The sequence below is a fragment of the Colossoma macropomum genome, unplaced genomic scaffold (genome assembly GCF_904425465.1).
Source record: "Colossoma macropomum unplaced genomic scaffold, Colossoma_macropomum, whole genome shotgun sequence".
NCBI classification, from domain to species: domain Eukaryota; kingdom Metazoa; phylum Chordata; class Actinopteri; order Characiformes; family Serrasalmidae; genus Colossoma; species Colossoma macropomum.
The window spans coordinates 28,180,803-28,198,547 of NW_023494796.1; the positions used below are offsets into that span (position 1 = coordinate 28,180,803).

General features: G+C 38.8%; 1 protein-coding gene across 1 annotated transcript in view; it reads right to left on the reverse strand.

Annotated features, from left to right (window-relative positions):
* Nucleotides 1–4,337: 4,337 nt before the first annotated feature.
* The window catches only part of LOC118816703 (astrocytic phosphoprotein PEA-15), a 55,353-nt gene continuing 41,945 nt past the window's right edge, over nt 4,338–17,745 (reverse strand). Inside the window, exons 2-4 of the mRNA XM_036583239.1 lie at nt 16,641–16,815; nt 14,194–14,349; nt 4,338–12,910 (exon numbers count right to left, since the gene is read on the reverse strand). Of these exons, the coding sequence (XP_036439132.1) occupies nt 12,846–12,910; nt 14,194–14,349; nt 16,641–16,812 (393 nt within the window). The 5' untranslated portion in view covers nt 16,813–16,815 and the 3' untranslated portion in view covers nt 4,338–12,845. The remainder of the gene's footprint in view (nt 12,911–14,193; nt 14,350–16,640; nt 16,816–17,745) is intronic.

Sequence of the window (17,745 nt, forward strand, 5' to 3'; positions counted from 1 at the left end):
TACTCTCCTTATAAAGAAACATGCAGCTGGTCAGTGTCTAGAACTACTGACGACGTCCACGACGTGGTCAGAAAAGCATTTTGAACTGTACTGTGACATCATTGATCTCAATAAAGATTATCATCATATTGTCCAGCCCCAAATCCATCATCCTTTCCTTCCTAAATAATCATGAATGATAACTAAGTGAAATCAATGTCTGCATAATTCATATGCTGAGATGTAAGCAGAGCCCTTCAGAGTGGTTTGGTGTGAAATGCTGTATTGTGGAGAAGCTTACAGACTCAGATCTCTTTACAGTGGTGGTGATGGGAACCAGGCGTCGCCATGACTACAACACAGATATAGGCATTTTATTTACTATCTAAACAACCAGTGAGCCTATATGTGTCGTCTGAGTTTTCTATGGAATGTTGATGATGGAAAATAGTGGAAAATAGTGGAAAATCTGGAAAAAGCGGTTTTCTTTGGGGACCATTTTGCCTCCCAACACCCTGCATTGAAAAATACACTGTAGCCCAAAAGCTCATGTCAAAACTATGGAAAAACTGGCAGTGAATTCATAACCATTTCATGTAGTAACTTTCTGTGAGGGAGCTTTTAGAGGTGGACGTCTGGTTCCTATCACCACCACTACTGACTTAGTTTCTCTAGAACGGAGCATTTCACACCAAACCACTCTGAACGACTCTTCTTAACCATTTAATTAGGGGTAGCTTTTAAAAAATTGGTGGAATTCCTCTTTAAGGCCATAAGCCCATCATAACAATGTAAAAATGAGCGAGGCAGCAAATAAACCACATACACATGCAAAACAGTCCACAAAGAAAACGTATTTTTTCACTATTTTGCCAATAATTCCATATAAAAGCTCCACACTAACACAGAGGTTCGCTGGTGGTTTTGGATAGTAAACGATAGGGCTGTATTTCTGATGATGACATCATGACCCCTGGTTCCCATCACTACCACTGTAAGGACATCTGGATAATTTACATCAAACAGAACGTGTCACAGTGTGGTATAACATGGTGAGAGAGGACAATGTACACATAGAACTGACAGCTGGTGCACAGGCTCACTCGGCTCGCGCTCTTTCTAGATGAACTTTATGCAAATGAACTGAGTGGTGACCAATCAGATTGGTGATATGTGGTGCGGTGACTGACAGGGTCACGTCCACAGTCATGCGCTGAGATTCAACACTGGAATGCACAGTAAGCAGTTAATATGTCCAAAACATGGGACATTAAACCAGAGGCAGTTTAAGGGGAGCCTGTCCACTTCCTGTTTCTACCGTTATATCAAACACATGACTGTGAAGCGAGCGAGTCCTCAGTGAATGGAGGCGAACGGAGCTAAACGGCTAAAACGAAACGTTAAAATAGTTTCTAACCACTTATTCAGGACCTTCCTTTCATTTTAACTAAAAAACCAAACAGAGTGCCAACTGGTTGGCATTATTGCTACTGAATGCTGATTGGTTAGCATTACTGCTTCCAGGTGCTGATTGGTCGGCATTATTGTTACCGAGTGCCAATTGGTTGACATTACTGCTACTGTGTGCTGATTGGTTGGCAATACTGCTATCAAGCATTGACTGATTAGCAGTACGTCTACTGAGCACTGTTTGGTTAGCAATACTGCTACTGACTGCTGACTGGTTAGCAATACTGCTACTGATTGCTGGCTGGTTAGCATTACTGGTGCTGAGTGCTGATTGGTTAGCATTACTGCTACCGAGCACTTATTGGTTGGCATTACTGCTACTGAGTGCTGATTGGTTAGCTTTACTGTAACAAGTGCTGATTGGTCAGCATTACTGTTGCCAAGTGCTGATTGGTTGGCATTACTGCTACCGATTCACTCACTGACGTCAAGATCATAAGGTGCTGTTATAAAGTCCTAAAACTGGAGTTCAACAGTGCTTAAAAATATAACAGCGGTGTTAAAATGTTTTATGCTGTTCTGTGTTCAGGACATGAATGTATTATTTTATGTTTAAGTGTATTTAATGTTTAAGCATTTATAAACTATGATTTTGATCAAATGCTCCATATTAACCCATTCATTTTGGACTTGCTTGGGAGCGCCCTCTAGTGTTTGAGACAAACCCTGGCGACATTACAGAGTGGCATTTCTCCTCACTACAAATTATTTGCTTATACAATATTTTGACTTTTTAAAGTTTAATAATATAATTAATAAATTATATAAGGCTGCTAAAATTGCCTGAGTTTTGGTGAAGCAGCCGACAGCCGGTGAAGGAAGTGACTTGGCTTTGTGTTGAAAACGCAAGCTTGACTTCAACAGTGCAGGGATATAAATATAAACAAGTAAATCGATAAATACATAAAGTTCTTAAACATTCCTGAAATCTGCACCCCAACTTCCTGTGTCCCGAATGCCAACCGAGCACCTCTTCAAGACTGGATATGGTATTTGAGGATCTGAAAAGTAATTTAAAGCTGCACTATGTAAGACTGATTTGATAAAATTGAGAAAAGTAGCACTGCTCAGATGCCCTCTCGCCCTGTAACCTGAAATAATCATTTAAAAGACAGAAGCGGTGGGTCGGAGTTTGTGGGTGTTTTTAGACCACCTCATACGTGTTTATGTATTAACGTCACGAAGGTCGATATTCAGGTCTCAAATGCATAATCGACATTATACTAATGAAGATATGATGTCAACAGTAGATAATTCACTCACATTCTCAGGAAGACACGTCCTTCACCAAGTTCGGGGTCCGAAGCACAACCCGTGTTATAAATTGTTCTTCCCTTCTTTGCCTGCGATTACACATTCCCACAGTTCCGCTTTTACTCTGAAGAATGCAAACGTAATGGGGGACGCGTCCCGGGATGGAACCAAACCCAGGTTTTCTAGTACAGGAGGCCAGAGTTAACTGGGCAGGCCACCCACCAGGAGCAAGGAATGAATCCAAAACACTGTCCTGAAGACAAGTGTCTACGGAATGTGTTTTCATTATCCATATACAGTTACGTGAATGGAAATGCTGCGTGCTGACTGTCAGGTGAGAAGGTAAACAAGGAAATGAAAGATGGAGTGCAAAGCTTCAAGAAGCCAAGACACAATTCAGGAGCAGGTCAGCTCAACCCTGAGCATGGATGGAGCTTAAGCAGGCCGGTCACAGGTGATGCTGGTTGCCCTGATTGCTAGGGAGGAGCTCTTTGCCTCCCTCTGCTGGCTGCAGTTGGTCTTGCAGATGGCCCAGCTCAAGGCTGGGCTGTTACAGTAAATTGTTCTGACACTTTTTATTATGTATAGTGCAGTGCAACAGTTCTAATTTGTACAAGTTATTAATTTTCCAAAAACAGAAAATTACACAAAGCCTGAAGAACTAAATATAAACTACTAAATATCAATTGTTTCAGTAGGGGTGTTTACTGAGGTTGTTTATGGACTAGTATCTCCTTTTCTAATGTATAGGGGTGTTTATGTATTTATACCCCCTATTCTAATGTATTGGAATGTTTACTGAGGTTGCTTACGGACTAATGATATTTTGATAAGTGACATTTTCTAAGCTGTACTGACTCCACACACCCCGTCTCGTCTCCACGCTTTTTATTTTACTGTTCTGTTTTAAAACATTAGGATATGAAAAGGTACAAATATGTATTTTTCACCTGGGATAAACTTATTTAGGGTTCACAATTGGACCTTAAAACCAATGTTGTACCTTTGAGGGCACATTTACATTGTTTGTACCTTGATGAACAAAAAATGTACCTGTACAGAACCTTTATTTCTAAGTGTAGGAGTGTTTATTAGGTGACTTATGGACTAATATCTCATTCCAGTGTACAGGAATGTTCACTGAGGTTGTTTATGGATTAATATCCATGCTAGGTCAGTGATAGCTGTGGAGAAAGCTATGAAAACGGACTCTAGTGGTGTTTTTTGTGGGGGGGCGGGGTTCGAGGAGGGGAGCAAAGGGGCGTTTAAAAATCTTTATTCTATAATCCCACATAATTATTCTTCATGAAGCAGCCAATATTTTCTATTTAAAAAAACGTGGTGAAAATTGTTCTACTGTTATGTCTAAAAGACAGCAAGGAGAACCAAGACGGCTAAACTATATATATATTCTTGCTAAGTTCTCTTTAAAATTCAGTATCCTCAATAATATTTACTGTATGTGAGTGTAGCAGTTTGTTTATGCACCTCGAGATTATGAGCATGACAGGCTTACATGACCGTAACTCGCTTTGACTCTCAGCACACGACCTTTACCTCCAGCAACGGACTTGAAAATGACTTTCCACACCTGTGACGTTAAAAAGAATAAAAAAAAAAAACAAAAAAACACATTTTTAGGTTAGCAAATATATTTTAATATATAATATAATATTTATACTCATTTCAGCACAATGACATAATGGCATCATTTCAGTTTAGTCTAATTTACTCCATCATAAATTTAATGTACATATTTCAATACCACGTCTTAATTGTGTCATTGCAATAATGCTGTCATTGCAAAACAGCTATCCAATTTTCCCTTGAAAGAAAAAAAAAAAATCTAACAGCCTACAGCCCATGAGGAGTTGAGGGGGTTCGCTGTCAGGGGGACAAAGAGAGGGTAGGAGGGAGAAAGAAGAGAGTTCTTGGTGTGTCTCGATTTGGTGCATGTCTCAATGGGCCTCGTAAGCAACATCAGCAAAACTGATCAAGGTTACGCGCAACAACTGCAGCGTTTGGCAAACTATTCCACTGTTCTAGCCGTTTTAACTTAGTGTCCTTTTCTAACGAGGCACGATTAGATGTTTAGCGATGTTGTGGACCACTTATATAGGTGGGTAGATCTTCTGCGCTGTTGTGGCCTAAATTTGACTTGATCTATAGAGGTTTTACACGACTGCAGCAAAAAGGTTGTTTAACTGTTACCGTTACTCATATATTTGTCCTCACCAGTTCACTTGCCATGCCAAACAAAACTACACAACAAGACAGAACCTTTCAGGAAAACATCACAGAACCACTGACTGTTCATAGCATCACTCTTCAAAGTAAAGGTGTCAAAAAGGGTTCTTTGGAGCAAAGCCATAGAAGAACCCCTAAAAAACCTTACAATGGAAGGTTCTTCAAAAAGCTCAACTGAAACCAATTGATTGGAAGGTTCTTTAAGGTAGTGGTCCTCAGGGACCCCCAAATGATCCACATTTTGATTCTATTCCTATGTAACATGTGTTGGATTGGAACAAAAATGAGGGTTCTCTGAAGACTGGTTTGAAAACCATTGGGACAAAGCCATAGAAGAACCCCTAAAGAACCTTTCAATGGAAGGTTTTTCAAAAAGCTCAAGTCAAACCACTCATTTGAAAGGTTCTTTAAGGTTGTGGTCCTCAGGGACCCCTCAAATGATCCACATTTTGATTCTATTTCTATGTAATATGTGTTGGATTGGAGCAAAAATGGGGGTTCCCTGAAGACTGGTTTGAAAACCACTGGGGCAAAGCCATAGAAGAACCCCTAAAGAACCTTTCAATGGAAGGTTCTTCAAAAAGCTCAAGTCAAACCACTCATTTGAAAGGTTCTTTAAGGTAGTGGCCCTCAGGGACCCCCAAATTGTCCACATTTTGGTTCTATTTCTATGTAATTTATGTTGGATTGGAGCACAAATGGGGGTTCCCTGAAGACTGGTTTACGAACCATTGGGAAAAAAAAGTGGCGCTGCTCCAAAGATGGCATTTTTTACAGCGTGTCAATGTCCAGTCAGCTACATTTTCGTGTCCACTCTCAAACTGCACATCTACTCTAGCCCACTTCATGATGGGGATGTCTAGACTGTAGCAATATCACCTTCGATACAAAGCTATACTGCTAACTACAAGCACAAACATTGTGGCACTCCAGCCTACCCAGAGCTACAAGCCTTCATTTAGTATATACTGCATTTGTAGTATGATGGTTTGTGGATAGCACTGATAACAGATTAGTACTTCAAGCATTTCCCCCCAGCCTTAAAGCAGACTAATTATGTTGGCACTATATATCAAGGCATGAGAGCGTAATTTAGTACTTAATGTAAACTTTATGGGCCGGTTTCCCAGACAAGGATTAAGCCTAGTCTTGCAGTGCAGTGGAGTCAAGGCTTAGTCTTAATCTGGGCCTAGGAAACTGGCCATATTTGTCATACTTGACTTTTCTCTACAGCTGATCAGCCTTTATAACATTGTAACACCAATAATACATTTAATAATTGTAGTTTTCCCTGCTACTCACGCCAACACATGCTAAATCCAAACATCTCCTCAGAAGATGTTAACTAGGTCGTCTAATCCGTCAGCATATCCATCTTAACAATTTCTCAACTATCAAACATTCTACATAAACCTTTCAAACCGTGTTTACACATTCAAACCCAAACGTCATTTCTACTGTACCCACCCAAAACACAACCTCACCTACATTCAGAACTTTATCTACGTCGCTTTTGTGATGTAAAAGTTATAAACTGGTTTTTAAAAGTGCCCTGAACCCAGTCTGTACTGCAGGATTGGTGCTCCAAGGCCTCTTTTGAATGTTTACCCTGTTAGCAATGGCACTGCCCATTTTAAGCCATATCATTATCACAGAATTTGCTGAAACAGTAAAAATAAAACAAACAAACAAAAAAAAATAGCTCCTTAAAGGTTTTCTTGCTTTACAGCCAGTGGCCTCAGAAACGTTTCACTACACAATATGTCAAGCAAAAACATGTTCAGATGCAAAGTACTACTGTGTAATGCAAACAAGCATTGTTAGAAAGAGAACAACCAACTACAAATGATTTACATCGGTTAAAGGGGCACACCGGCCTGAAATTAGCATCTTATTCACCATGTTCTGCAGTATTCTGGAGTGCAGCGTTGCGTCCCTCAGTCTTATGCGTTTGACAGAATTCAACTGTTTATGTTTGCATTCATCAATGTTCTCTCAATACCCAGCATGCTTAGCAAAAAAAACATCACTGGGAAACCTTCATGAGGCTAAAGACATCCCCTGATGTAAAGGCTAATAAATACAGATGTGCTATTCAGCTTTCTAGCAGTAATGTCAGCTATCTGGCTTCCTTCTGCATTAGCCAGCGGAAAAAAGCAGCCATGCATCAAGTATCCACCCCAAGGTATTTGTAGTTTTTTCAAAAGTTCCTACCACCTTCAAGATACGTCATCAGAAGGTGCCTTTTTCTAATCTTTTAACCGGAAAGTCTCACTCTGGAGGCCATTGTGAACCACTGTAAGATGCGAGAAGGCTTATTTACAGCAGACATAGCGACGGGTTAAACTGTTAATTTAGTCCGGAGTGCCCCTTTAAATAAAAAAAGCCAGTTTTATGTTGGCTTGAAGGTTTTCAAATCAGAAATCTGATAAACCAAAACACGAACTACAAATATCTTCTGATGCTAGCGTGAAAGCTGGAAGAATGGAAGAAATAAAAGGTGAAAAAAAAGGACAGAAATGAATAAATACAGATCTTCATGTCTTACGTTTTGCAGGTAAACGACAGAAATCAACACTCTTATAAAGCAATGAGAAAATAAAAAAAACAAAAACAAAAAAAATCGTTGAATTAGATAAAGAGTTTCAAAATAGAAAATATTATTGGCAGCTAGCAAAAGGATCCTGAGCCCAGACCCCAAAAGAAAAACAACATTTTTTTTTTTTTTATCTTTTCTGGTGAAATAACACCAAAATCAGGCCCATGACACTTGTTTTTACAATTGTTAAGTCACGCTTTCCCAAATTGTTCCAGTTAGTAAATATATTTCAGTACACAAAAACAAAATACATTTGCATTAAATAAATAAATCAATAATAAAACACACCGCTATAAATTCACAATATATATTTACAACGTACTTATAGGAGAAAATATCAGTCAGAATCAGGAAAAAAAAAAACTACTTCATAAATTGAAATAACAGAGTTTTTTTTTTTAGGTTTGAACACGGTTAGTTCTTTGTGTCGTAAGACTTTTTTTTTTCTGTAATACTAAAGCTAAGATCAAACAAGTTATGGCCAATAACGACTCATCTTTAGCGCTATATCGTTTTTGCAGCATTGTTAAAGTTGATATGTTCTTAATATCATGACATCCAATTTGACGATATGACGTTTTTTACGCGTCTACGGCTTCACACGGAGTTTAAGACAGCGGCCTATTACCGATCATACATTGCAAATGTCAAAAAAGTCTCATGCTGTTTTGGATTACTGGTCAGTTATTTGGCTGGACACAATTACAGAGTTCTCTAATGACTTGCATGTGGAGTTACAATGACCAAGACCAATGCCAGCAACATATGTAACATATATGCACAGTGCCTTTGCTGCTGGATAGGATCTGCATAGAGCTCGGGGAATTTTTTAAAGAAGTGCCCATGGACCAGAAAGAGGACAGTTATGTTAGAATGTAGACACAGCATAGCAGGAACGCAAATATTACCCCTATGTGGAGTCATCATGCCTAGGAAAGGAGCCGGTCCTAAAAACATTTCATCACTTCTCTCAGCCTCGCCCCTTATTACTCTAACCAATCAAATTCCATGGAAAAGAGTGATTGACAGCTTGGCACATGCATCCCCCAGAACCACTGTGCCATGTATTTAAACACTTTACAGCCCACTGATGAGAAATTTCATTCGCATTTAAACATAAAGGTGCCAGAAAGGTTTTTTGAGGTTATGCTATTGAGGAACAAACTTCAGTGGCAGATTCTTTAAAAGAATATTCCAGCAATCTCTATCTACCGCATCTGTAGTGTCCAGTCATTTGGGTCATTCTAACATTGCGGTCACTTTGAAGCCATAATAATGCGCTTAAACTAAACCACAGAACATTGAAGTCAGCGTGTCGTTTGTTCTATTCCCAAATTATCCAACAAAAACTATGATGACTCTTCTTTCTGATTTTTATTTGAGTAATTTTTACTTATACTGTGCAGTAAAATCAGCAGTGACTTCACAGATGTGAAAGTATTTCTACGTGAAACAATGTATTCAATCATTGTTGCAGGTTAAACTTAGTTTAAATATATAATGTCATTGTATTCTGATAAAATAATTGCTGACGATTAAATTTCTGATGAATTTGGGTTAAGCTACTGACAGCTTCAGGTGCCTCAGAAAGACTATGTCAGTGGTGTTACTCAAGAAGCATTAGGTGATTCTTAAAATTAAAATTAAGATTTTAGGAAAGCTATTTTTGTCGGCGGTGTTATGGTCACTTGCCACTCCGGTCATTACATCATTCGTACTGCCACTGCGATGGTAGAATGGCATCAGGCGTGTTCGCAATTCTTAAGCGTCTACATTATTCTGGTAAATGACAGCAACCAAAGTGGTTCTATGGCAGGGTTGCCTTTTTTGTTTAGTTCCAACCCTAACTTAACAGTCCTACCTGTAATGTTCACAGCTCCTGACTTTCTTAATTAGGTGGATCAGGTCTGATAGATATCTGCAGATGGAGTAGATCTCCAGGAGCAGGGTTGGGAACCCTTGTTCTATAGCATAACTCCGAAGAACCCTTTTGGTACCTTTATTAACAAAGTCGGTGCGTCAAAGTTAACAGGCTGGGAATTCACATGTAGTGGCAGAGCTCGCGAGTTGAAGCAGTGATTAAAGCTGTTGGAGAAAACTGCCCACAGACTGACAAGATCACAAATGAGGTGAGGACATGTCAAGCCCTTTTTCGATTGGTCTGGGGTCAGTGGTAATGTTAGGCTCAACGCGAAAGACTAGGTTCAGCATGTGACCAGCTTTTAGACTTCGCTGTCAACAGAGAAACCAATAAATCTTCTCGAAGTTGGACTGTATCATCGGTGCAACGGTAACGTTTTGGAGACAGATTTGAATGTGCTTGTGTATGTAGAGATGCAGTCTCAAACTAGCTAAATACGTGATCCATCAATTACCAAAAGATCAAACAGGGAAAACTACCAAAGTCACGTGGTCACAAACATTGCAATTTACAACAATGAAACGACAAAAACAACCTCCTTTTCGATCCTCAGCCTAAACCAAGCAGGTTCTGCATGTCTTCAAAAGAATATTCAGGATCGTGATGAAAATCTGAAGAGACATGAGAAGGCCCGGGATGTGGTCCAATCCAGGTCCAGCCCTGTGGTTCATAACGGTGTCGTTATACCTTATTGTATTGCCTTGTAGCCTTAATTCAACTGAGAACTGAAAGCAACTGGTTTTAATCCAGTCCACTTCTGTAAGCCTGCATACTGTCAGTACCACTAGGTTAGTTCTTTAACTATATGAACTTATTGTTAATGCAGTGCATTATCGAGCCCAAATACTGAACACAGCATTTCTTACTGCTCAACTTGAGGCAACTTGAGAGAATAAACTGTGGATTTAATTGCACATGTTACAATTGTTATTCAGTTATTAATCTTAAAAGCAAATTCCACTCATTTTTCAAAATTACTGCATAACTAAATGGTTAAGATGTACCCGTTCAGAGCGGGCTGATGCGAAATGCTCTGTTCTAGAGTCAGCAATGTTTACTGATAGGAACCGGACATTCTGTGTCACCTCACAGGAAGCTGCTTCATGAAACGGTTATAATTCTGTGATTAAATATAGTAAATGAATGGTATTATAAACAGTACTGACCTACATCTAGAAGAAACCAGCATTACCTGCCTTCAAATGAGAATTTTCAGTACTTTCAGTGCTTTCCAAGGCAAGCTCAATAGAAAACATCTGCTAGATTGATCAGTTAGATCTGGTAACTACACGTCAGGGCTTGACGCTAGGTGGCCAACCACCATCCGGAGCTTCTGAAGATATTTCAGATTGAACTGTAATTAATTCTAGTGACGGCCGTGAGGAGTCTGGAGGCGAAAGGAATGAAGCTGCATAGGATACCTACTCTTTGTCTGACAACACTAATGTTAATACAGCTAACAGTACAAAACGAAACGAAACAAAACCGAGAGCGCAATCCAACGAACGTTTCAACTGTTGGCACGAGGAAAGGAGATAAAAGGAAAGATAGAGAAAAGAGTTTGTAAATTCAAATGTTAATTCAGGTCCTTCTTTTCTTGACCTTCCCAAACTGGCACTGTTCGAAAGGTTTTAGTTCAGCACCTTGGAACTTTACAAGATGGCGGTTTGGGTTCGCTAAATCACAGTTTGTACAAATGACAGAGTAAAGAACCACGGATACCCTGCAGGTGCTGAAACTGAACACCGGGAAATGGGACTTCACAAACAGAGGACATTTTCAAGTCCAGGAGAACTTCTATCCTACATCCCCAGAGTTGATTGACAGAAAACACATTATTCGCTTCGTAATCATTTCAATTCATTTACGTTGTTATATGACATGAATGCATACTGGTATTTAGCTTAGCGAAAGCAACAGTCTGTTGAGGCTGGGGAAGAAGACACAGTGATCGAGCAAATATTTAATGTTAATCAACAGTCTTTCTTCAACTGGGCAATGACATGATGGTCTAGAGAGAATGAATATGCACTTATGACTCGTACAGTTAGGAATTCAAATGGGAATTCATGTCAGAGTTTGAGACTTCCACACTATTACACTGCTTCAGAATTTGAATCTTTCTTTGCTACTTCATGTATATTATCTACGTAGCTCTTTTGCTACAACTATAATAACTGTGTGCAGTATGCTTCATGTTTATAGTAGCAATATTATATATAATATTAAATATCCCGAATATTTGTACAATTTTATCATACTACATATGACCTTTTGTGTAATTCGAAACTATATTAAGACGATTAAATAAATTAATGAAGTTCACAGTTTATATCAAATGAAATACAAACCCCTACATTTAAATTTGCCCTTTTATACTTGTGCAAGAGTCATTTTGTGGAAGTGACGCCAATAAAATATGGAATGGATGACTTTTTGGTCACTATTTAGTTCTCTATTTTGTTTTTTTTTAGACAGTGTTTCTTTATTTTTGAGGTATTAAAGCCTAACATCTCACTGTTTAAAAAGAGGTACACTTCTGATTTGGGCAAGAAAACGAAACAAACAAACAAACAAACAAACGAAAAAGCTACACCATTTCAACGGTGTGTGTTCAGATCAAGCATTGTTGACCTTGTATGATCTATGTGATGAGATATTCTTCATAATTCATAATATAATCATTACAATGTTTAGGATATTTATATTTCAGCCTTAAAGGAAATAATAAAAATAAGTCATTTTCTTTTTTTGTATTTCATGTACACACAAATACCGTATCTCAATGGAAGGCAAATATCGGCTTTGTAATATCGATTAAATGAGTTTTGACAAATCTTTCGACCATTTTTGCAGGTTATTCTTTTGCGTTTTAAAGGGAATGTATAGCCATGTCAATTCTGCTTACAGGTGGTTTGTAAAAGGATGATTTATCGCCATTCTAGATATTTACCACAGGAATTAGGGGAAACAAAGAAGTCTCCTTTACGTTGGCGGCTTGATTCAACGTTGCCATAGTCAAAATAAAAATTCTCTCCCATTCGCGCACACATACAGACTTCAAACCAGCAAAGCTTACATACTCACACACGTTTCCCCATCATAGGAGACACAACCTCAGCAGTGACCCACAAAGCGTACAACAACAACTGCTTTACTGGTCCTTTCCATCTTTCCATCTATCACTGTCCGTATCGCTCTCCATTTTTCCGAAACTTCTCGAGCCTCCGTGGTGTGAAGCGTTTGGCGATGGCTGTTAGTGATGGCTAGTGGTAAGTGAAGGGGGCGAGGTGGGGTTTGGTGATTGGGGGGGCTGAAGATGATTTGACGAGGTGGAGCGCCAGGGACGAAGAGATAAGGTCACAAATATTGACCTCAGGCTTTCTTAGGGGGAGGGGCCAGCTTGATGATCTCATCTTCTGATGGCTGGCGAATGATATCTAGAAAGAAAGAGAAAGTAAGAGTTAGTAAACGGTCTTTATAGAGTCAGCAGTGTAAGGACGCTGTACCTGCTCGAGATTGGGCCTAATGGAACTCGACAGCGTTCTCCTCTGTGTTTGCTGACAAGCCAGCAACAATTAAGCTCTTCCAGGTGAGGATAAAGTCATCTGTTCAGTTCTGTTTTTAACTGTTTTGCACAATAAAGATATTTTACATTTACTTAAGTTGTTAAACGTGGTTCTTATAACTGATTATATAATAGTAAATACAAAATTTGTACAGTAAATTAACAAAAATGTTTTCTTAAGCACCTAATAAATATCAACTAACATGTAAATACCATCTAGCCAAGCTGCGTGTGTTTTATGTGTGACGCAGAACATAGATTTTACCAAAATAGTTTGAAAATAATTAGATTAATTGTAATTAACTGTATAAATATGGAGACTTATACTTGAGTTAGGTTAGACAGAGTCAGTATCGATATTGGTACTTGGTATCGGACGATACTAAAGGATCAGGTACCAGTATCGGAAGGGAAAAAGTGGTATCTCTAACTGCCACAACTGACAAAGCTTATTGGTTTGCATTTGGTGAAGATGTAGCATATACAAGGAAATACTTCGGTTTCGACTAGTTAATAAACTTGTAATTCAAACGTCACAGTGATGTTCATGGAAAAGGCATTACAGACGAACCAGAGAGAGCAAAAGGCGTGATTTCAGAAAACGCCATTCATTTTTCCCCATACACAAAAAACAGCTTAGACCCAGGGCTCCTTTTGGTGATAATGGCAAAGTACAACATGGCAACACATCCTCAGAGCTCTACTGAGGGATAACTGTCCCATAAAAACTGCTTGGCTGAGTCTGAGTTAGTCTTTTTTATTATTGTTATTTTGCCACATTATATTTAAGTTGCCGTCTTTTCTAGGTAATCGCACAGCACATGCATGCAGTTATTCAGCACTGGCATTTTGTTTATGTTATGATTGACCTTTTCTTACCCAATAAGGGCGCGAGACACAGAGAGCTATGACAAGAATAAGTGGATGGATAGAATATGAACTTTAAAACCCCAGTCACGAAATGTCAAACGTCAAAACAGAACAGCAGCAGGAGCAAACGCCCATATTGGACTTCTTAGTAGCCGCTTTTCTGGAGTGACCGCAGCGTTTGTTATGGTTGTAAAGCCTCTTTCATTGCAGAACTATAAACTAGAGAGCTTGTCAGTTGCATGACTCTAATAGGAGCTTGAAATGAAGCAGAGAAGATGCAGGTACCCTTGTATTTCTTGGCAGAGGGAATGCGTGTGAGTTTGGTGTCAATCTCGTCGTCTTCCGAAATCTTCAGCACCGTTGTGCGGTACTCGATGACCCGGGTCAAAAGGTCAGGCCGTCGCGAGATCTCGAATATGTGCTCAATGTAGGAGAGGTTATCTGCACATATGGAAAATTCAGAGAAATATAGAAATACATGTATGAACTTCAATGAACATAGTTTATATAATGAAAGAACAACGACAAAAATCATGTCTCGACAAAATAAATCACAGTTATAACTGTTGTTTTGCTGCACTATTTAGATTTAATTGCATAGTAACAATTACGTAATTATTGAAGTTTCTATCCTATATTGTCAGGTATGAGTCTGAACTTCCAACTTCCTTCCATTTGTTTTAAAGAAAAACACAAAATGACAAAAACATGGTAAGAATGGTAAAAGACTTGAACTTACTCAAAACAAGATGGTACAAAAAGTACCTTTTCATAAGTCACGATAACACAAATCAAAGAAAGTGTCTCTTCCACTTACGAACACAAACGTGGCCCTGACTGACAAAATTGACTACAATCCACTTGTTTTTTAGTGAGCTACGAGTGTTAGCTAATGGGTAATGCTTAATTTGAAGGCCACCTACACAGGGTCATCATACCACATGCATATGCATTGAATAATGGATTTATAAAAGCCTTGCTAGAGTATTTATAACCCCACAGTGATTGCAATATGACATAAGGTTGCATTTTCAACTCTATTATTTGTGAATGGTGCTTCATAACAAATGGAATGTCGGTCTGTCGTTGTAGTTTAAGACCCTGTATTGTCAAAAAAATGTCTTTTACTTTATAAAACACTTGCAAATACTGGCATAAGCTGCTTGTGAATAGTCAAGTACTGCTTTTTAAATGTTATTTAATGCTTATAAACCCATGATGGAGTCCCTATGTAGACAGCCTTCAAATAAAGTGGTACATATTATTAATTAAAACGACACTATGCCTTTGTTATCTTGGCCAATATCCTAGACTTCTCAGGTTTATGAACACAAAATGGACAAAGGATGCTATGATAGATAGGATATGGATAAAAGCCAATAATAAAAATTAAGACCTTTTTTTTCCTCAAATATAATTTTCCTGGAAATATTGTACGTACAGTCTCAAAAATAAAGGCTCATATATAGTTCCTGGCTTGGATGTACGGTTCTAGGAACAACCTTTACTAGGTAGAGAGGCTCTCCTTTAAAAGGTTTGTACATCTCATTTACATAAATAATTGACAGGTTCTTCAGGAAACCACAAGTGGTTCTTCTACAGCATCACGTCAAAGAGTCCTGTTATTTCTAAGACTTTATTGAGCACTAAAGACAATTAGTTTTTTATTAATCTCTATTTAAACTCAGGTTCTATGGAACACTACTTTACTGGTGCTAGACAGTACCATTTTTATAAGGTTCTTAGAAGAATCATCCACAACAGTTTCTCCATCATAGAAAAGAACCACTGCAAACATGCAATAAACCATTTAAGCATTCAGGTGGTTCTTTGAGTTGATGTGGTTCTGTATATAACCCTTACTGAGGAACCACAACAAAGAACCCTTTTTTAAGGGTTAGAGGGTGTGCAAAAGTTTGAGCACCCTCAGCCACATATTTTGTCCTTTTTTCTAAGTGGAAATCAGTACACATCTTTCACGGGGAACAGATTTCTGTCACTTTTCTGCTAATTTAATCCACAATTGCTATTTATTTGTTTGACATACTGAAAAAAAAAAAGTACCAGAACTTCTGCATAGGCCATATTTTCTGTTTTATTTTTTGTTATATTCAACAAATAAACAGAAAGGGAGCATTAAAAGTGTGCAGAGGTGTGTTCTCTTTAGAGCAGGGGTGTCAAACTCAGCCACTAAAAGAGCCATATTAAAAAACCTCTACAAATCTGTCATTATTTGATTGTTAAATAACATTGTGCTATAACCTGAGCTGGTCATTGTTTATTAAAAAATACGCCAAAACAACATCATCAAAATAACGGCAGTTGTAGTGAACCTTGAAATATTACATAATGAACACTTGAAATATTCCAAAATAAAATAAATAAATAAATGTACGTATAGGCTGCACTACACATTATGCACATTACAATAGGCTACATTACATTACGCACATTATGCTGCAGTGCATGCTGGGGATTGTAGTGCAGCACATTGTGAAACAGGCTAATGTTAATAGAAAATGAAAATAATTTAGTGGGCCAGATAGGATTGTGCTACGGGCCTGATCTGGGTCCCGGGCCTTGCGTTTGACACATGGGCTCTAGAGGATGTGTTCGGTTATTTCACTTAGAACCTCAACAACATGTAATCTCACCAGGGGTGCCCAAACTTTGACCGTATGTGTTATGTAAGAAGAATGAAAGATCTTTCTCCCTGCAGCCAGTTCACTCACCCTGGGCTAGTTTGTCATTTTTCTCCAGGTAATTGAACCACTCTTTGGAGGAGGTGATGGAATTGCTCTGGTCCTCAGGGATGTCCTCTTTGCAGGCCGACTTCAGCTGCTCCAGATCCTCATTAGTGATGTTCTCGGACAGGTCACTCAGCAAAGAGCTGTACTCCGACATGATCTGGAAGAAACGGAAAAGAGGTTATAAATATTCATAAAAAAATGACCCTTGAATGCGTAAGTAGTCCCAAAGACACATTACAGCCATTAGGTATAATTAGAGCTAATTAAGTGCATTACGGGTCATGTTAATTCATCTTGTCAGCCGCTTCTTCTAAATTGCTTAGGATGACTCATAGCACTCTGACGCCCCCTAGCGGAGCTCATAGTGGGCACAGTTTGACAAATGAGAGCAAGCGGTGGAGAATCTGCTGCCACTGTCACATTCTGCTATTTGTCTCCATTATGTCTAATTACTCCAACACGAGTCAATTCTGCATCGGCCTCATAAGCCACAAAGAGCAATGCGCTTTTTTGTTGGCATTTGATTGATCGGTTTTGTTCTCAAGTGTGGACTCATGCAGTTTCCATTCCCCATTGCTTCTGTGAAGAAAGACAGGAAGAAACTGAAAAATGCAGAACTAATATGCGAGCTGTATATTCCAAAGGATTCCTCAGGTTACCAGCAATTACTGAAAGAGCAACAGCAGACCATCCTCTGTAACATCATGATATTGCTACACATTCCTATTGTGACACACCCTAAAATACATTGTTATAAAACTAACTCTGGTTCTGAATTCTGGTTTGCTTAGCTGCTTTTGAAGACAGTGTAAAATACTCAGTGTATGAATGTAAAATGACAATACAGTTTGAATTCTGTATTAAAATCACATTTATTTAATTGTCCACTTATTCCAGATGTAGCTGATCCTGTTGAAGAACAGGAGCTGTAAGGCTAACGTTGCTAACAAAAACTAGAATCCAATAGTCACCCAAATGGCCCAAATCATTTCTGTACATATACAGGGAGATTCACTCGAAAGAGGCCCTGAATATCCTGTTGTAACTCCCGTTAGGGGTACGGGGCTATGCACCCGGAAGTTACAAA